General features: G+C 36.7%; 1 protein-coding gene across 1 annotated transcript in view; it reads left to right on the top strand.

The window, feature by feature from the left end:
* The window catches only part of SLC9A9 (solute carrier family 9 member A9), a 94,097-nt gene that overhangs the window by 24,969 nt on the left and 47,113 nt on the right, over positions 1 to 22,015 (top strand). The window contains exons 5-6 of the mRNA XM_026040099.1: positions 3,030 to 3,145; positions 9,460 to 9,565. Coding sequence (XP_025895884.1) covers positions 3,030 to 3,145; positions 9,460 to 9,565 — 222 coding nt within the window. The remainder of the gene's footprint in view (positions 1 to 3,029; positions 3,146 to 9,459; positions 9,566 to 22,015) is intronic.

Below are 22,015 nucleotides of genomic sequence, written 5' to 3'. Positions count from 1 at the left end.
AATGTATAATGGCCCAGATTTAAAAGGAGCTCAGGAACATGGGAATCCTCAAACTGTGCTACGCTCATCAGAGGAATATTAAAAATGCATTAAGCTATATTGTGCTGTTGTGAGTAGTGGTGAATTTGTTTGCAGTAATTTCAACCAAAACGTTTTGAAACCATAGAATAGTAAGGACTTAAAGAAAAACAATCTGGAAAGGAGAGGGTTTTGTTTTGAAAAATAACCTGAAAGTTCATAACTGATTGGGAAAGACTAAGCAAAAGCCCTTCCTGCATCACCTGAGTAGCACCTGGGGCAGAGCTGGGCGTATGGGAACTGTTTCTGTCCAATCTGTAGAGTCTATGAGCAGGTTTGCAGACCTGACGAACAACTGAGCTCGTGAAACACTCATTGGGTTTGGGTAGCTGTGGATGCTAAGAATTTGTAAAGCCACTTTCCTTTCTGTTCTTCCAGTGAAAAACGTCTTTTCTACAGGTTAGATTTATAAGAAATAGTTTAGGGTAAATGTGTTATTGGTTTATTGTTACCCAAGATATTTGAGTGAGGTCTTCCCTAGCTATTGAGTGAGTGGTTAAAAGATTTGTTAAAAGAAAAGAAAAACATGAACATACCTTTTTGTAAGGCCAAAAGCGATTTAAAATGACAACAAAAAGGATATATTAGCACAGAGAGCACTTTGAAATAAAGAGTCATCATAGCCAAAATATGTGATGTGAAGCATTCCACTGTATAGAATATTGATATGGCAGAAACAGAAAGAGCAAAATAAGGGAATGAATATTTCATTTCCATCTCTTCTATTTATGTTTGGCAGCATGCATATTTTATTCTGACTAATGATTCTTCTTTTATACTGTTAGGATAGCAGTCACCGTGTTACATCACATGTAAGAAAATAAAATCTTCTACCTTTCCCATTGTCTGCTTATTRCTATTGCTATTTCTTGTGAAAAGGAAGAAATACATCTCCTCAGGTTTTTTTTAATCTTTTGTTTCAACGATCACAGTCTGTAGCTGTGTTCAGCTGGCTGCAGGCTACAAGATAATCATGTCTAGATAAAGTAAGATTCTTTAGGGAGTTAAAATATGAGATGAAAAATGCTCTGCAGATTAGAAAATATTTGGCCAGAAAGGCTTAAATTAGAAATCTTATTCATGCTACATAACAAAAGTGCACAAACTTCAAATTGGGAATTATTCTATTTAATCCTTTAACACAATGAAGACTTTTAGTAGTGAGATTCAGCAGTGTTACACTAAGGACTAATAAAACTGAAGGAACAACAACTTTTGATCATGCCATTAAACAGATGGCGCCGCCCATACCGAGGTTCCAGGATGTATATTATACTTCTTTATATAGCAGGCCCCATTACATTTTAACTATGCCCCCTACAACGTCTAATTAAGAGCAGGTTCTTTTATAACTCATAGATTTTCATTTTCCCTTGCATGTGAGCAGGCAGCTATTTATCAAAGTAGAAGCATATGCCTTGATTGCTGTATTTTTTCCAGTTTTGCTCCARTTCAGAGGCATGGGGGTCATGAGGCCAGTTTATGCAAGCTGATGATTTGGCCAGGCTGTTTTAGGAAGCAAAGCTCAGCACACATTTACTCACCTGACTGCACTGTTCAAGCACACTTTTACCATGAGCCATTTATAGGAATTATTTCAACCTATATTTGTTCCACTTTACATATACCTCGCCTACCTCACACAAGCACAAAGAAGAAATCTCTACAGTTGAATAGCAAAGCAGGAAAACCCTTGGAGACAGCACTGCTTATCAGAGCCAATCTTTGGAAATCTGAAAGCAGAACACTGATATTCTTGTATGTTGTTTAATGGTCTATGAATCATCTGCTTCATTGATGGGATGGAAAATATTTATTCTTGCGTGAAAAGCAAAATTAAAGATCAGGATGATGTCTATAATAAATGTGTAAAGAAAAATCATGGCTAAATTTACCAAATGGTCAAAACTTAATTATATTTATTATTTTTAAGTACTTTTAACTGAATCAGAGGTGTATCTCTGGTCATAAATGCAAGCAGGTTTGGTTTAGTGTAATTTTTGATCGTATATTTGCTAGGCAGATTATGGAAATGCAGGGGTCCAAGTACTCGGACCCTTGGGGTTCTCTGTGGTGATYTCTCTGCATCCTTATTAATTTAACAGTTCTACTAAATGTCAGAAATCATAGGACCTGAAAACAATTTGTGATTAACTCTCCAGCTAACTACTCAGTAAGGCTGAATCTGTCCAATTGTCTGTACTCTCATGACTTCAGAAGCATCCTAAGTGTATAGTTGTGTGCAAAATAGGGTTAGATCTCTGTATACTATGGGTATGTTTCAAAGATTTTTCTTAATTTCTAATTAGAAAGGCACAGCTGTCAACTGAGTGTGTTGTGTCCAAGGAAAATGCATTGGAATCTATTTGTTTTTATTAACTAAATGGGAAATGTATGGAAAATATAAAAATTAGTACAGATTATGACAGCAAGTGAACTGAATTTTTCAAATTATTTCAAGATTGTTGTTTGATTACATATCTTGGCTACTATTGCTAATTTATAAAGGCCAAAGATAACATTTTCTGTGAAACTAGTGAGGTTTTATAAGTGCATTTTGAAGCATGACTTTATTGACTCACTGCTAATGTGAGTTGTTAGATGTATGTCTCCTCTGGAGATCTCATCTGAAAGTTAAAACACAGCAAAAATCCAAACAAAATCTAAAATAACCATCGTCTCCCACCAGTGGATGGAAATTATTCAGAGGAGTSTCTTCTTTTAAATTGTCTGTAAAATTTTGATACAATCCTTGAACACCTAAAAATTCAATAGAATTTCTATAAGCCAGCAGTGTTTGAGTTCAGTATTCATACAATATGTGCATTGAAAAGAAGCTGAAGAGAGCAAGAAATACTTTAATATTTCTTTAGTTAAATATGAATTTAATGTTTTCAATCAATCAATCGTGTGATATACTGTACCTGAACGTCTTTTCTTTCCTCTAACAGGCTGATAATGTATGGCTTTGTGAAGGCCATGGTACACATTGGCCATCTAGAAGGATGGGAATTCCACTTTACTGACTGTTTATTTTTTGGATCACTGATGTCTGCCACAGACCCAGGTAACTGTTTAAAATATTTTTCTTTTCCCCATACTTAGAGGTATAAATAAGAATATATTAAAAAAAAAAAATGTGCGTACCATAAAAATGTTAAAAGACTGCATTCTTCTCAATCTTATTTATTGCCAAAACTCTTAAAAGCATGATATTCCCATAATTCGGTATTTTAGTAACTGCTAAAGCTATGTTTAGCTCATGAACTTTACAAATGCAGCTACTGGGGAGCCTGGAACAAGGCTGCTAAGCCTCATTGCTCACAAACCCGAGTCCTGATTGCTGAGCCAAGACCTGCTGTCACGCTGGAACCTCATGCTCATAGCTTAGGCTCCCAATCCATGCATGATYCAGCCCTATTTAACAATACAGCAAACCAGCTTTCAGATTTGGCTATATAAATACTATTTTTAAGGWACTAATTTGCAATTAAAATGCAGGGTTGCATGATAAAACAAAATGCATGATAAATACCAACCTGTTGACCTGAAGTTGCAGATATGAGATTTGAAGCCTAAAATTACAGCAAATATTCTGGCCTGGGAAACAGAGAGTGACTTTACATTTATAGAATCATTTAGATTTGACAGGACCTCAGGAGGCCATTTGATCCAACGTCCTAATTAAAGCAGGGCTAACTTCAAAGTTATCCAGAGACTTGTCCAGTTGCTGTTATGTTGAAAATTTTAACAAGAGCACCATAATGTTAAAAGTATTGCTTTTTGCATCAAAAAGACAAGCGTGAAGGGAGAGGTGAAAACAGGTGATTTTTTGGATATTACCTCTATAATAAATAAAATTATGCTGATTGTTGCAATCTAATAGAAGCTGGAAAGAGACCTAGGGAATCTCAGCCGTAGCTCTGCCCACATGCGGTCTCGCAGGGCATCCTCGCAGGATCCTGGTGGGACCGGAGCACAGAGCACCGTATGATGCATGCAGCAAACACACTAGTGTTAACTCACCCGAGAAACTTCTCCAACGAACTTGTGAATAAATCTTTCAAATTTGTGTCAATTAAAAGAAAKGACAAAAAGCAAGATTATTCTACCAATTTGTTCCATTCTTTAAATGCTATTTCACAAAGAAAATTGACAGCTTATGATGTATCATTTTGATGGCTTAAAATAGGGTCTAAAATAATTTATTTTCATAAAACCAGTTATTGCAAGATTGCTGTATAAAATTCATCAAACCATTATTCTCAGATTAATCCAAATATCCAATACCCTGCCTCTTATGAAATCTCTTTAAAARGACTCAGCACACAATAAGAACCAAACCAACTGAACAACACAGAGACTGAAAGCACAAACAAAACCTAGGAAAATTAATTGCTTATAGAAAAAGGGTTGCTTAAAGCTTCCAAACAGAGCTCTTGATTGTACTATGAATAGAGTTTTGCAGTTGGCTTAGTTTCTTTTTCTGATTTGCAATCCAATACTATTTAGATGCACAAATTAACAAGTTGACTTGCAGAGACATGTGGAAGACAAACACACTGATTTTGATTACCCTTTTAATTCACCACTCATTCATCTGGAACGTTCATGATATATAAAAAAAAAAAAAAAAGGAGTTATTCCACTTTTATTGGAAGGAATAAGAAGTGACAAATGTTTCTTAACAAGTTTAAATAGTTAACACTGAATTTGTGAAAAATATTTCTAGTGTGAAAAACTATCAACAATTAATGCTGTTTGTAATTGATCTTCCACTTGTACAGTGCCCATGCGCCATTTTAATGTTCAGTCTTCCTCCTTCTGTTATTGATCTACAATGCTGTAAACTRTTTTGCCTCTCTGTAATTTCCAGTCCCCCCCGCCAAAGAATTACAGAATTTTGAATAAAAATTTTGCTTCATTTAGTGGTAGAAGTTAGTGAAAATATTTCATTGTGATGAAGCGTTTGCACATGAATTGTAATTTCAAGCCATGCAAAGTGTTCATTGGACTTCCAAAATCAGTTCAAACATGGTCCTCTGGAGGAATGACACATGCAAGGGCATAAAATAATCAGTCTAATGATTGATAGGTGATATCTAGCTTAAAAAAGAACTCTCTGGTGAAATGTTTTTAGTGTTATAGAAGGATAGAATAATAAATTACTAGGATAAAACAGTAAATTACTGTCAGAGTTGCTACTTGATTGTTCATTTAATTTTTCACTATGTAGGATTATAAACTCATTTCAGAAAGGGTTTTAATTTCCCCTGGCAGTGAAAAGCCATTAAGCCTAACAAGATGCTAAAAGCTGATCTGTTGACATGTCAGAAGTTGTTTCGATTGAGTTTCTTATTTGTAAGAGTAAAGATAAGGCTGGTAGATGTTTATGTGGTAAATGAGAAATTTTATTACCAGGACATTAAAAACTATACGTAGCTAGAAGCTCCTAATATTGTTAGAAAGAAGAAATAAATGATCTTGTAGCACTTTACAGGTTTTCATTTGAGGTGTGTTTATTGATGTTCAATACACAGATTTCTCTGTAAAATTAATTCAGAAGGTTTTCTCCAATATGCTAGGCTTCCTTTTATAGAAAATTTGCACATGAAGCAATGTGATTAATAACTGAACTTATGATTTGCTRTATCTGGGAAAGTGTTTGAGATTCTTTTAATTTCTTCTACTCTCAGTAGAATAAAGTAGGATTACAGAAAGCTAATATWCAAACCACTATGACATCAAATATTCAACTAAAAATAAAAATTCAAACAAAAAAAATCCCTTAAACGTAACAATTGAAGAGTCTTAGTTCCTCAAAAATTTTGCTTATGTTTCTAAACTTGTCATTTTAGGCTGGGATCTCAAGTCCCTAATGTCATCTCTGATATTTAGATATGCTTCAAAAAACTKCAGGTATACTAGATAAAAAGTTAGAATCTTTAGGCGCAAAGCAAACTTGCTTAATAGCACATCATTATTTTTTCTTGAAATATCTCCTTCAGATAATTTATCATTTTCAGAAGAAAAAAAGGTACCTCATTTCAGTAATTCAGAAGAGAGTTTTAATTCTCAAGGCACAGAGGTTTCAAACTCTGCCAAACTCTCCCTTTGTTGGTCTTTTATTTAAAATGACAGACTAATGTGTGTATTTTTCATCATTCTGATTGATAGGTATCATTTATCAAAAGTTAATCAAATGTACTTGGGAATATCATCCCTTCTCTTCTTATACTTCATCTTCTTACACAAGTGCCTCATCAGTCACAGAAAAACCTCTCCTGATGCTGGATTATTAGCACTGTTACAGGTGCAGCTTCAAGTACCATTAAGTTTTGTGGCTATTTGAGCAGATTACATTTAAGCAAGAGTATTAATGAAAGGAATTGAATCCTACTTTATTTAGTCTTAGGCTGAACTTGCATCACTAATGATGACACTTTTTACAGTGAAAATCCTACCTTCACTTTTTTTTTCCCCTTTTTTTTTGGTCAGAAAAGCAAAGCAGGTGATAACGGCCTTTCCTTCTGCTTCACGTTAGAATGATTTTTATACAAAATGTCTCAATTAGCCTCGTTGAGGGTGGGACGGGGTAGGCAAACCTAAGCAGAGCCTTAGAGTGAGAGGCAAGCTGACAGAGGGGAAAATGCCTTTTTTGAGCCCTGTGAACTTACTAGGGTTTGTGCAGGCGAGAAGGCACAACCCATGACTGGAAACCCATGGCTCGCTCGCAGCTGGAAAGCAAGACTGGAAAGGACTCAGCCCRCAAGGACAGCGTGGGTAAAGTCATTTGCAAACTTCATAGCTAGTCTGTATAAAATGGCCACTCAGTTTCCTCAACTTAAGGGTCTCCCTGGTTTTAGCGCTGCGTTTTAGTTCAACCAAAGCCTGGCTCTAGAGAGCAGAAGCTTTGGGCCATGAGCAGTTCCTCATTGCTCCTCACTTGCAGCCAGGAGGAGGTGACCGAGGTGGGATGCAGGGACCACAACCCGGCCCTCCATTGTGGGTGGTGGGACCTGGCAGTGAGGAGGCCTTTGGGAGCCACCGTCTGTAAGCGACGAGTTGGAGTGACCATTGAAGCCGGCTGTGACAGAAAAGATGTGACCTCTGCTTTGGCCACCAGAAAATAACTGGGCAGAACTTTGTCTTAGGCACTATTATTAACACATCCTATGCAATGACCTTCCAATCCAAAGACCTTTCATGCATCTTCAACACTTTTCTTTTTTTTTTTTTAACTTTTGACATTTCAAGCGTAGAAAAGAGATTTCCCTTCAGAAAGGTTTGCTGAAGCCGAGCTATTTCTGAGCTGTATGAACTCTCTTACCTCAGTCATAGTGATAATCACAAGGCCCTTTTCTCCTTAAAGTTACTATGGTGATAGCTGAGCCAAAGATGGGAGTCGTGCTGCTGTTTTTATTGATAAAAATGGATATTTATCAGAAAGAGCAGGCCCCATTTCTCATAAAGTCAAAGATTTTGCATTTAAAAGGATAATTTATACAGCAGGTAGTACATTTCATAAACTCTTTTATTAAAGCTTATTTATAAATATATAATTAATATATTTTAAGGCTCTTTCCTTACTCATCACTGAGGCAATCTGTGAGTGGCAAAACTGGTTAGTAGAGTCCATAATTAAATTGCAGCTGTTATTTTTCTGAGAAACATGGATGGGAATCAAAAATGAGATTTCCCTCATCTTATTTTCTTACCATTTGGAACTTGCTCCCAAAGAGAATTTAGACCAATGAGCTATAAATTATATTAATTATTGTAGTCATGTAGTCACATGATTAAGCTAAGTAAGCAATACTTCATATACTGGTCTCATTTAGTTTCTGGATTTTCTTATTCCTTTCAAACATAATAAAACCAAGCGGTATGAGATACAGCTAGCTGAGGGATTTTTGCAATCTGGTGATAAATATGCTCCTAAATTAATAACAAGCCAATCTGTTTTTACACATGTAAAAACTATCTTTTATAAAGCAGCTGTTCTGATGTGGTAGAACTAAAATTGGGCTAGGTTTAGCATTTAGCTTGTCATAAAATTACACAGAAAAACTGAGAATCTACAAATGGGCTTATAGATCGATCTTCTAATTTCCCAGGTATTTAAGCATAGCTTAGAAAATTTTGTGAACAATTATTTCAGTGCTACCAGAATTATGACTGAAATTCCAAGAATTTTGATTAAGACAAAAAAATAAAAAAAATCACCTGCTCATATTTTTGTGCAAATTACCCACAGCCGCCTTAATGTACACGTGTGCAATTTCCATTTTGGAAATGTCAGATGTTAACGTGACATCCTGGAGACGCGAAGAGTCTCCTGTGCTACTAGGGTTAAGTCACAGGCACAATTATGCACGAGAAAGAGCAACAGTGAAGCAGATCGGTACCGTGTATTCTCCAACCATACCAATTATTGGGCGGCTTTTCATTAAATTTAGTTTGAAAAGAGAAAGTTCTGCTTCCTCCATACAAAGAGAAAATACTAATATCAAACTGAGCACAGATAGGTTTTCTCATTTAGAGATTACAAAGCAATATGTAGGTGTAGGGAAGCATTAAGCCTCACTGTTTACAGGTAAGGAAACTGAGGCATAAAATGACTAAGGCCTCCTTAGACACCTATACGAATTAGATTTCTAAATACAGACCACATGTCTAAATGCCTGGGAAGATGTGTGTCTAAAGGACTCATCCAACTTTAAAATTAAAATTTGTCACAATATAAATTCTTCTATTGCACTAGCAAGCTAAAATTTAAATATAACATATAACTCAGGGAGAAAAAAAGAGTTTTTAATTATATGCTGAAGGAATCCTAAAATGACTTGCAGATATTTGATGTCCTGATCTGAAGAAGAGAGTTTCATCACTACAAACATGCCACTTGAGGGGAAAGGATTTATGCTGCCCATAGGACAGGGTATAAGGCTACTTATCCCAATAACTGTTCCCCAGTAAACATTATTATATYTTTCCTAAAATAGGTAAACTGCTGTTCTCATAACCTACAAAGCAGATAGCAAAAGTGAAGTCTTACTAGCATTCTTTTTCCTCTGGGGTGACAAAATCTTATTCTTCTCATGCACAGTAAAATACACTGTGATACTTCYATTCATATGTCATTCTGGATGTAACTGGGAAAATTCTTTCCTAATTCTGATAAAGCAAAAAAATGGATAGCATTGCTGGATTTAAGGATCTTACATCTCCCATTCATTTGATCCCTATTCTTTATTGTCACCTACTTAGCTAATAAAATCAGACTGGACTTCTCAAAACACATACCCTATCATTGCTTTATTTTTTAAGCTGCTAAGACAATATGAAAATAACAGACTCGCTTGTTTTGTCTCCATGCAGTGACAGTCCTTGCTATTTTCCATGAGCTGCATGTCGACACAGACTTGTACACGCTCCTTTTTGGAGAGAGTGTCCTAAATGATGCCGTGGCTATCGTGCTGACATAGTAAGTATATCCACCTCCATCCTTTACTTGGTGCAGTAAGCTTTAATTACTGATATAATTCTCTGTGTAASTACAGATACAGCGTATGAAGTTCTAGACTTGATCTTGGTTTGTTTATCACCATAATCCAAGTATTATTAATGGTAGCTATATAGCCAAATTCCTGATTGATTTCTTCAGCTTAGAAAACAGTATATTCTGTAATTCTTTTCTATATTTCTTTTCTGATCTAAGAAAAAGATATCTTGACAGAATAATGTTAATTGAAACAACTAAAATTGGAGACAGATGTTCTCAAGCAGAAGATATCTCATATCCTTCTTATTTTTTGCAATCCATTGTTTTCCAAGATTAAAACCATGAAAAGGTACAGTGTAGCCCAGCTTATCTTTCTCTGTTTATTAAATCTAACAGAGCTTCAGTTATTAATATGACCTTAAATTTATACTTCAGTTGATAATGTTACCTTAAATTTATATATAACCTTTTCATTCTCAAGAAACCTCAAACAGGTCACAAATGATGAGCCAGAATCAAGTATATCCTCTCCAAAAAGCGTACATGCCATGTACATGATTAACAGGTTCTCATGTTAACTCCTCTCTGTGTGTAACACAAGATTCACGGAGCATTGCTAGAAATACAAATAATCCTCTCAGGGAATCTAATAGTGACAACTTTGCAAAAACAATTTTATCGCCCAAGATGCTTGAAGATGTTTCACAGAAAGCACCAATTCATTGTCACCTATCTCCTTAAAATACCAAATAAATGATTCAGGAGTTCCTTAAACTGGGATTTATTCTGTCCTCAAGGAAAACAGAGTTTATGTTCATTAAAAAATGAGACTACATTTCCTGAAATCCTAGAAGAGAAACTTCTAATAGTTTAGCTGCAACAAAAACAAAATCATTTCAAAGTACAAAAAAATAATATTCCAATTAAATTTATATTCTGCAATTATCAACCTGGTTACAGTCACCTACGCTAATCTCCTTGCACAGCTTTTAGAGCAAGAATAATATTTCCAAATGCTGTCAAGTGTCTGAGCACAGCATTTGATTAGACACAGCACTGCTGTCACATTCAGTGACTCTGGCTGGAATGTGTCACTTAGCAGAGCATCTACTACATCAGAAAATAAAATGCACAAAAGGAAATCTAGGAACAAGCAGAAACTGCAGGTAGACTAGCAYCCATTTAAGTGGTTATTACATAGGAAAGAAGCATGTAGGTGACAAAAGGCTGAGATTTTTTTCTCTTACCGTTTCACTTGGTTTTGTATAATGCAGGCTAATACTTTTAAAGCTMATTTAAACTCTTCTAGGTCAAGGTTCCTAGTGACTGTGTTACAGTTAAGACTACAACTAACTCAGAGAGGGCCAGAACCCACCGAGTGTCTGTAGTTTTCAACTACTGCAATGTCAAAGCAGGTGGATCTCTTCAAAGATGAAGGAGCTGTTGAACTGCAAAGCGTATCTAGAAAGAAAGTACTATCATACAGTGTATGATTCATAACCTCTAACCTCTGCTCTGCTTGTACTCAGGTCTAGGTTATGTYCCACCTGCATATAGCCTGGGTACAGAAACCATAAGAAACCATAAGAAAGCAAATGCTGCCCACCTGCTTCTCATATTTTTTTGCTRCATCTAGCAAATTACAGCTCTGTTCTTTACTACACAGCTTGTGGCTGGAAAGCTAACATAGTGTTTATATATTCACTAGGACTGATGCCTTGGTTTCTACAACAGATTGAGTCATTTGTAGAGACTGAAGAGAATAAATGGTGTCGTCAGGTACACTTTAATTTCTAGCCTAAATAATAAGCTTTTGCACAAATGCAATATACCTGAAACCTAACATGATAGCCACTAACAACAACAAAATTTAGCTTACAAAAGGTCCAGCACACACAAGCCATTTTCTTAGCTGCAGATTTAGCCTTCTGTCATTCCTTTTCCYAAACATCATAAAGCAGCTATTTGCTCAGCTTAGCCCCAGAGTATGCCTGGCCATTCGCACTGTAGGATGCAACCCTTAGGGTAACATTTCTCATTCACAGATTTCAGAGCCAGGAATGTTTGTAGATATATATAATAAATACCATAAAGTGTGCAGTGACATGTTTGTGAGTTTAGAGCATATTCTGAAGACCTTAATCAAAAAACATACCAGTAACTTCAGCTGGAGTGGTATGTGATGAATTTGGCTGAATATTAAATATTTGTGGATATTTACAAAAAATGTGAAGATTAACTTAATTCCTCTTCATTTCTTTTCTGCTGTTCTCTCTCCATATTTTCTCTTACTGTTGAAGCAAAAGTCTACATCTAATTTGAGTGTACATGTTGCAGGTTTGCAATTATGTATTTTTTGCACATTTGCAGAGAAAATTGATGAAGAAAGTGTGGAAGAAGGTATAGGAATAGTTGAGACGTGACTGGCAAGTAGCTGAATAGGTCATTAGCACTGAGACAGTATATTTAGCAGAGCTATTTAATCTTTCTCGTGCTGAGTGCTCAGTGAGTGTAGGATGTGGAAAGCAGTAATGAATACGGATATGTGTTMGCTGCTAAGAGAAATTATCTATGAGAACATTACACAAGAGATGTTTCCGTTGTAGAGAATGTCAGAAAGGTTTGTATCATCATTATATGAAAGACATGACTACTTCCCTACTGGCTCTAGTATTATTACTCAGTAGGTCTGATGAGCTTCATCTGCTTCCTGGTAGAGGTGACAGTGTGCAAGTCACACGAGCAGCAGGCAGGTTGGCTGATATAAAACAAAATCCAAGGAACAGCAACGTATAGCACATGTTTCACATGGAATCAAAGCAAATGAAGGGGAGCCAGGACACAGGACATGTGGCACAAGCTTCTGTGTGYCGGTTTAAACAGTTACCAAGACATTTCTGAAAATAAAGAAATTTTGCTTTCCAAACTTCTGCAGCACCATTCTTCTCTAACAGTACATATATTTCAAGTCCATTTTTTYATGATCCAAGTAGGATATAACACTGTATCAGTGGCTGATAAATTAAAGGTCTTTAGAAACCATACTGGTTTTTTTGAGTTTAAAAGGCTTGAAATTTGTGAGAAATAATTTGGTGGTTATGTATTTCATCTTGCTTGTGTCTTGTCTCCTTCACTCTACACAATAGAGCTTACCCACTAGAGTAGGATAAAGACTAAAGAAAGAACTCCAAACAAAAATAGCTTCATGGCTTCTCTTGAATCTTCCCAGGATGGATGTGTAACAATACATTTCATATCATAGCTCTTCTCTGCTCAACAATACTTGCATTCTAGCCTCACAGTGCTATATACAATTTAATGATACGCTCAAACCCTTCTTTCTTGTCAGAAGTTTTTCTAAAACTTGTATGGAGCTTCCTAAAATAGCATGGCAAAGGTAACTGAGACAGACTTAGCAGTATTCATTTCCAGTGGAAATAACTGAGAAGTCAGAGAGCAACTCAGTTTGTACTGGCACTCTCTAAGGYTGGCATTTCTCAGACAGTGATCCCTATAATTGCCTTAGGTAGTCAAGAGAATTGCTTCTGTCACACTGGTGATTCTTACTGCTAGATGCAGTCATGATATTACTAATTGTAATTCAGTTCAGATGTCTTAGAAATACAAGACATTATTTTGAACAAATATACCTCAAATAACAGGTCAGAAAATATAACACTGTGGAGAGGAATAAAGTAGAATTTACTGAAAGCTTGAAAGAAAGCAAAATGCTGGATGGAAGTTCAGCTCAAACATTTCACTTACTGAAACAAAATGAATCTGGCTCCTATTCTCACTATTGTTAGAAGGAGCAGCTATTTAATCAGTGAAATAGCAGAGTAACCAATGAAGAAATACAGTGAGGAGTTAATTGTGCACAAGTTAGCAAGTAATTTAGAAAGGTGGATGAGGAATTCTTTCTATCTATTATTTCTATAATAATGACATTATGGCTGCCCATCTGCTCTTTTTACCTTTGAGGGARGGTTTAGCCCCTGCTTATTATCTTGATGATAATTAGAGTTTCACGTCACTGACCATCTGGAACAGGAGATGTGAGCATTGGGAGATTGCCCAAATTCACTATTATCACAAACTGTAAAGGTCTTCTTTCCCAGAATAGAGGAAATCCCACATAGCATGATAAACCTTCCCTTCTCCGGGAGCCTCACTGCAAAGAACAATGCTGCATGGAAATCAGGGAAAACAGTGCTATGGAATTTCTTTTGCCCTTGTCATAGCTGGAATTTCTGTCTGAAGAAGACAGAATAGTTTTCAGGAATTAAACTCTACCCCTTCATTTTGTTTCATTTATGTTTTAATATTTCATATCCCTTTTTTAATATTGGCTCCACATTAAAAATTCTACTTAGCTTCTAGTTATTACATGCTAAAGATCTTTCCAGCTATAAGTTATCTAACTGGGTTCTGTTCTGTTTATGCAATTTATTTGAATAGGCAGCCTTAGTTGCAGTCTGTTTGTAAGCTAGAATGGATTTCGGCRAGTACTGTTATGGAGATTGCCCTCAGGGATATATGAAACTATAACTTAGCTCCAATCAGCTGGGAAAGTCTGTACTTGTCATACCCAGTCCAATCAGACTAGCTGCAGGTATTTCTGTCCACTTACACACAACCAAACCAGTAACATTTAAAATTATGAAACACAGGTTCAGAATTAAGAATTCTACTTGCAATGCTTGCAAATCACATCTAAGAGGTAATTATTTAGCTATATTTTCAGTACAAATGACCAAATTGGCATCAGAGCTTCTTCATTGCAAAGATTTCTATTGGGAGCTCTTCAGAAGTGAAGTACGCCCTGGTATGAGTCAGCTTGTTTTTTGAGCTCTTCCAGATGTTTTTTCTTATCCAAATAATCTTTCTCTAGTGAATAAGTCAGATTTTCTGAGAGCAAAATACTTATATACACAGTCAAATTTTACTTGCAGAAACAACTTTCCTTTAGCTTGAAATGAATGTACTGATACTAACTTCCTTTAGGTATTCCAAAAACAAGCTTATTTCACCTTCTACTGTACACAAGAATCTGACTGGCTCTTGCAGTAGGTCAACCTATTTTTCAAATCTTTGTAGAGAAGACAGGAGAAAAGGAATAGGAACTGGAAAGATGAAGAGAGCTTGCCATTTCATTTACCATGCACCCATCTACACCAACTCAGTGCCAAAATCTTTCCAGAAATACACAGTTGGAAGATTATGGCAGTTTCAAAAAAATAAAAGTTTTGTTAGGACAGTATAAACCCCAAGAAAACTCCTCTAGTCTTTGGAGGTCATGTTGTGATTACACGGAGAGAGAAAAATCTGTTCACTCTGACAGAATGGCCTGCMTATTTCCAGGAGCTACCCAGCACAAAGTTACAAAACGCCCAAAACATACATTATAGAAGATGAGTTGCGAGGCACCTTCTGTAAACACTTTCATCAAATGTGAGGGTTTATTTTTAATACACAAAATCCTCCCTCGGTCCATACCCAAGACATTACTCTTGCACACATGGTTCACCATTTAGATTTTGAATTTTTATTGCTTGAAAACATACTTGTGTCATGTGAGCAAAGAGAATAATTAATAAAAGTAGCATATAGTCTTCTCTGAGCTGGGCTCAGCAGGAGAGAGCCCACATCTCTAGGTAGTGCTAAGGAAACACCCTCTCCTTATTTCTCATACATAACACYCTTTGTTTTCCTACTTCATATTTTGTGGCAAACAGGATACATGAGGAGCAGGGACAGYGGGGCTGCCAGCCAGTTCTGAAGGCTGCTGAGCCTGGGGAGCAGCAAATGCAGGGGCAAAAAACATTCAGTTTTAAATGCCTAAAAATCTCTTACAAGATTTTTAGCTGATGAAGTTTATCCAATCTCCACCGAGTGTTTGTCAACTAGATATTTCACARACTTTAACAAATTGCTCCATTCTGGCACATTTTCATGAAAAACACATGAGTAAGAATCATGTGATTGGAAGGTTTTGGCCGAGACAGGCAGAAATAGATTTCCTCTACACTGCAAGATGGCTCAATTTCTGCTGCAGAAATTTCAGGAAGACGATAAAGTCTTCAATAAAAGTGCAAATGCAACATGGAAATATAGTCTAAATTGTGTCAGTTTGACAAAGTCATAAGCTATAGAAAATAAACACTCAAATAAAGTTTGGGCATTGCCTGGCCTCCTACACCTACAACTAGACTGAAAACAGCAAACATCAGAGCAGCAGTTGTGCAAGTGGCCTTGCGAGAGGACAGAGATGAAGCTCATTAGCTTCTCCTGTGTTTAGGGAAATGAGACTTATAAACATTTGCTGTAAAGACCATTGTAGCAAGGAAAAAAAAGAAGTCTTATTATCAGTTTCCTTTAAATGTGTTTGGWACTTTGATGTTCCCCAACTGATTGCTAATTACAATGATCTACACACTGTGAATGCAGCATGCATATGTTATTTGGGTTCATAATGTAATTTCAAAAAAAAATCTGGGAAGATCTGGTGACATTAGARTATCGATTTCTAAAAGGAAAGAGCTAAATGAGTAAATCTTAGAATTAAAGTAGCATCCCAACAATACATGTCATAAACTGGTATGTACTGTTTTCCCTTAATAATTTATCCATTACAAAACTTCAAACATAGAAATCATTCTTAAAATATGTGGCATTTTCATTTTGTATCCCTGTTTATCACATGTTTATATGTTAAAAGAAATGAAACAGTTCTTTTCTACATTGCTCTACTGACCTATAGCAAGCACAGCCAAATATGATAGAGACAGAGATAAGAAGGCAGTGCCCATGTTCCTCCCTCAGGCACACCGGGAAAAGATTATAGGTAGTTGAAAATTGCTGAGGAAAACATTTCAACTTCCTGGAAATTGTTTTTATTCCTATAGRTAATCCTCAATGTATTTCTGAACCATCATTTCAGGATCAGTTTTTGCAGTTCTACATTCTGTTTCTACTGTCATATGACTTAGCCCATAGTTAGCGGAGTGTTTAGTGGATTTTTACCATTGTGACTGACATAGATATCAGGACTGATATTCTGTCTACACCATCATCATTTCTTAATTGGTGATTCTCTCCTCTGTGGTATTTTATCCTGAGTAGAAAGCTCATTAATCCTTCAAAGTAAATGGCATTTTCAGGTGTCATAGTCGATAAGCCTAAAGACTGGAGCAAAATGATTTTCCGAAGGTTCAGCAGCCACAACTCTGTTGTTCTCAACAGCACAAGCTGCTGGAAGGAGCCACCGAGTCTGCGACCAGCCAGCTGTAATTTAGAGCACCTTCAAGCCCAGGCTTTTGAGGCTCCTGGGCAAGGAGAGAGGCTTTAACCTGTCTCCCATCCAACCACACTAGACAGTCTGTTCTTAGACACCTCTCCTGCTTGTGCTTTGGGCAATTAATTACTGATTTGGGATTTTCAGTCAGCAAAATCACCAAGCTATTTATTACCTTTCCACATTGGAAGGTCCAGAACTTTCATCCGGAAGGGCAGGTTCCTCCACAATCTCCTCAAAAATGATTTCAAGTCTTTAAATAGTCTTCTCTTTAAATATACTTAAGTAGACCATATCTTCCGTACCTAGCACCCTTTCCCAGTGGATAACAAGTTAGGACTAGTTGAATTACACATTATTTGCAGCTTACAGCCAGGTGAATTTGTTTTAATGCACTAAGTTTAGTTTTAAATATACAGCAGTGGTTTCAAAGAACTTTGGAGCTACAGAATGGTAAGATGAAAAGTAACACCTAAGAGTTCAACTGGAAAATTTCCACCAAAGTTCATATTTTCCTTACCATTTAGAAGATGTAAAACACAAAACGTTAGCATACCCTCAAAAAGGAGAGCGAAGAGAGCGTCAGGCCTACGGAGCTCCCACGGGAACATTACTGACATGATCTATGCAAGGCTGCCCAGCCTGTGTAGCAAGGGAAGCGACTTTCCCTGAGCTGAAATTTTGCTCTATCCATTAGCTACTTTTGGATCAGCAACAGAGTCCTACAACTGAGGGTCCCTCCAAATCCCCCTCCTCAGCTCCAGTATATCAAGAAGCCAAAATAYGCATTATTACTGCCAGCACCAGAGCATGCAATTCACATCTGGATTTATTTTAGTCCTTCTCGTGATAACAGCTGAATTTCTTGTCTTCACTTGGATACATTTTTAAAAATGAAAATCACCATGGCAACAGCTGCAACCATTTATTATAAAGCTATAGAAGTGGAACTAATATTTGTGAGAGAAGCTCTGTTATCAGGATAATATTTCCTTCAGACAAAGCCAGAGTCATATTTCCCTTTTCTTTCTTTTCTTTTTTTCATTTTTTAAGAGTATAGAAAATATTTTCAATAATGAAATGTAGATAGAATTGAACAGCTCAGGCAATTATAGAGATTTTCTTCTTTAAATTACTGGCTCATTTCAAATCCAGATTAGCAAAAGCCAAGAATTATCATTTTTTTAGTAGAGGCATGAAAATACTTGATGGGTACCAAAGTCTGAAAATCTCACTTCCAAAAACAGTACAAAGGGAGGGCAGTCATCTTATAGGCAATTTGCAATACTAAACCAAGATAGCTCTGAACTCCCTTCCTTCAACATTCTGCTTCCTAACAAAGCCTATTCAGCTACCCAAGTTAATAAACGCACTGTTTTCCCTCTGAAAATGGGGCCAAAGAGAGAACTTCCGATCCAGAGCTCCAGGTCAGAACTGTGGATGGTTCATCCCATACGGCCCAGGTACTTCAGCAGTTCTCAAAGCAATAAACCTCTTTTTAAAAATCTCTGAAAAAAAAAAAAAGTGCAGAAAATTAGCAAACTCTATTCAAGATGTTGAAAACATACATGAGATGTAAAGTTGTTTTCTTGCTTAAGACCCTTCAGACTATGATGAACCATGGTTTGCAAAAGCAGACTGTACAGTGACTACATACCAAGTTGTGCTTCACATTTCTTCCTATTTATTACCCAGAAAAGAGTCTTAGCTGCAAGTATTAGAGAGCACTGACATGAGGAAAAAAAAAAAAAGCTTCATATCGACTTTCAGATGCCTTTCACTCTTTTTCACGTGGGGTTTAATCTCTTACAGCAACAGGCTGAAGTGAAAGAGCCCGAGGTTATTGACTGGCCACAGATGTGGCACAGCGCTCTGCTATCGACAACCAACATCCAACAGCCCCGCTCCTACAAGCATCCTGCTAAAAGGGGATTTAGCTGCGTCCAGGATGTAATATTTTAGTCACAAGCAGTGGCTTTGCTTTTTCTGCAATAAGCTTTCAGATCTCTTAACAGAAAATATGTATTGATTCCTCACTTACTAAATTCTACATCTGTTTTGAACAAAGACTGTCATTTCATCCAGCTTCACTAAATACTTTGTGCCATAGGCAGTTTAGCTCAGGGTGGCAACATATAGTGAAAACAAATGTAAAAACAAAACCCCTTGTGTCATGTCTGAGAAAAACCTACCCAGAGCATGTGTTTCATACCATTTATTTTTAAGAAACTAAATGTGGTATCAATCACAGAGATATTTTTCCCTTTCAGTCATTTCCGTTACTCTACTTCATGCTTTGAATTTTTTGCAAATGCCCCTGGTAGCCTATTCTTTCCTTCTGCTTTGACATCCATATATAGCCTTTGCTTAAACACTTAAATACCTCTGTTAAATGTAAATCATGACATTTACAGTAGAGGCTTATAAGATCGATGGTAAAAATGGGTTTCTTTCCTGTTTTACTGGTGCTGGAGACAGTACCAATAAAAAGGAACAAGCCATTTTCCTCAAGATAAGGAGGATTGGGCACTTAGAATTGGCTAGACGTGAAAGAGCTTCTTAGTGTGTAACAGCTGGCTTTATTTGTGACACTAGCATAAACATGGAAAAACTGTGTCAAGTCATTGGAGTTACACTGGATGTTCATAAATATATCAATAGATTTTTAGACAGGTTTTCGTCTTGGCGCTTGAGCAGAATGACACTAAATCACAGTCATTTAATGCAATCTGCTCTGCTGTTCTAACACATATTGCTCAGTGTAGGCAACCATCACGCTGCATCATTTTATCAACAGGGAGCTAGAATTCAATTGAAATATGTAAACGTCACACTTATTTGCAAGAGTGTAGGCACTGTAAAAGACAAGGGTAGCTGAATAACATCAGTGTCCCAACCTGGAGTCATACCAGCAATTTCAGGACAAGGAGGAGGACTTAACACTCCATGTCACCAGTAATCAGTAGACACCTTCAATGCTTGACCCATCAGCAGCAGTTTGTTAGTGGGCACAGAGGTCCCGTGATATCACCTTGTGCCGCTTTAATACAGATAATGCACAACTGTAGGTGGATTAGGCCTCCAAGGGCATTTTAAACTCTTTGCCCTACACTCATAGAATATTTACAACTAAACATGAATCCAATTCCTGTATTTTAAAAGAGATACGTCATTTGCACTGAAAATCCTTATTTCGAGGCCATTGCTCATCACCCTGGACTTCTATAAGAAGTAGAAGAGGAGATAGAGAATCTCTAAATTCACCACATCAATAACATTCTCACTTCAAATAGATGACTTTTAACATCACAGATTTCCTGGAAAATAGAAGAATAACTAGCTAGTGGAATAAAAAAAATTCCAAGTATATATTAATATTTTATTAAATAAATATGTTTTTGAAACAAACATTTTTATTACATGCAGACAGAATTGTATTATTGTATACAGGCAGGATAACATTAACTCTTTACACCGTGATGTCACTAGAAGGGAAGGTTTAGGCTTTCTGAGGAAGAAGTCACTAAGATGCCTGAAGAGAGACCTGGTTCAGTCACCCTGATGTGACTGAACCTCCCAAGTAACTTTGGATTCTGGTGACTTAGAAACAAATACTGAAGTACTGAATATTCACTGAAATTCACTGAATATTCACTGAAAATACTGAATGCAGTATTTTATTATTAAGGAAATAAAAATCATTATGTTTAGAAGTTTAAATGGTTGGATCTGCAGCATAAAAGACAAGATATAAATATGTCATGATAGAATGAAAAGGGAACAGAGTATAATCCCAGTTAGAAGATAGTCTCTACAATACCCGCCAAACCTGTTTCTGGAATTAAACCAAGTGGCACTACTTGGAATATCCTGCAATCAGGTTGTGATTGGAACAGAAACCAGGTCATGATGAGCTGGGCCAGGCAAGCACAGCATGGGATATTTGGGAAAAGGGAAGCTGAAGGGCAGAATCAAACAGAACAGCAAACAGGTATTTCTGTAAAATCCAAGTTTCTGCAACCTTAATTCTCTGAACATTTGCAAATATGGAATACATTTCAGGGAAGCATTCTTTATCTAGAAGGTTGTAGGGAAAACACACCTCTGTCCTTTAAGTGCATCTTCGGTCTACTTGTTCTGCTTACGGATTGTCACTTTGTTAAAAAAATAMAAGTTTGTTACTGGAAATTTTCACCTAGAGGACTTGATCTCTACCTGTTTGCCTCAAGGTGCAGCTACATCGTAGGGCTTTTTCTAGCCCTGAACTATTCCTGCCTTGGTGTGTCTCTCTCTCCCCCCACTTAGTTGCATGCAAAACTCGTCTCTACTGCATATATACATTTGTTGGCTTGGCATACTCACATCCCCRTCTTATCTCACCTGCTTTCATTTTGATAGATCATCTACTGACTATTCCTGTGCGAGGAGATATTTTATGAGGCAGCCTGGAGGGTTTTACAGGCCCCGGTTTGCCAGGAGGAGCTGCAGGGACCTGATGCTGTRTGGGCACCTTCACACCCAGCCTCAGTGGCACCAAGTCTGCAGAAACTGCACTTCTGTCTTTGGGATCCTCTTCTGACACTCTTAGAAAAACTACATTGCTAGAAAGTGGRGTGGAAATAGAAACTATTCTGTTCAATCCATTTCTCAGCAAAGTCCATATTTTATAATACAGTATAGTGACCTATGCATATCTAGTCCATTACAGTTTTAGGGAAAAAATAACTTCCTTTTTCTTATTAAAAACAACCTTGAATTCTGCCTATTTTATTCCTAGCCTATTTTATTTTTCTTAATTAGCAGGTGATGAAACACCAGGTGGTTCTGTAATTATTTATCACCTGAGGGAGATCACTCCTCATTCACTGAAGATATTTAAGGAATATTTGAGGTTTCTGTATTTTTAGGTATTAATTTTTATCTTTTTATATAGTTCCCAATTCTTTTCTCTGCAGTATTATGTGACACATGATACTGCAGCAAATAGGAAGGAGGTCACCGAGCCCTTTGACCAAGCAAGTTGAAAGGAAGATTCCTTTTGAAAGCTGTTTGCTTTCATGTTGGTCACATAAACCCAGGGATAAGGGAAGGAATAAAATAGTTTATTTATTAGTCATTGCTAATTATTGATTCTAAAT

This window comes from Nothoprocta perdicaria, unplaced genomic scaffold, assembly GCF_003342845.1.
Source record: "Nothoprocta perdicaria isolate Ctin4 unplaced genomic scaffold, notPer1 scaffold_25, whole genome shotgun sequence".
NCBI classification, from domain to species: domain Eukaryota; kingdom Metazoa; phylum Chordata; class Aves; order Tinamiformes; family Tinamidae; genus Nothoprocta; species Nothoprocta perdicaria.
This window is presented reverse-complemented; position numbering and strand designations above follow the sequence as displayed.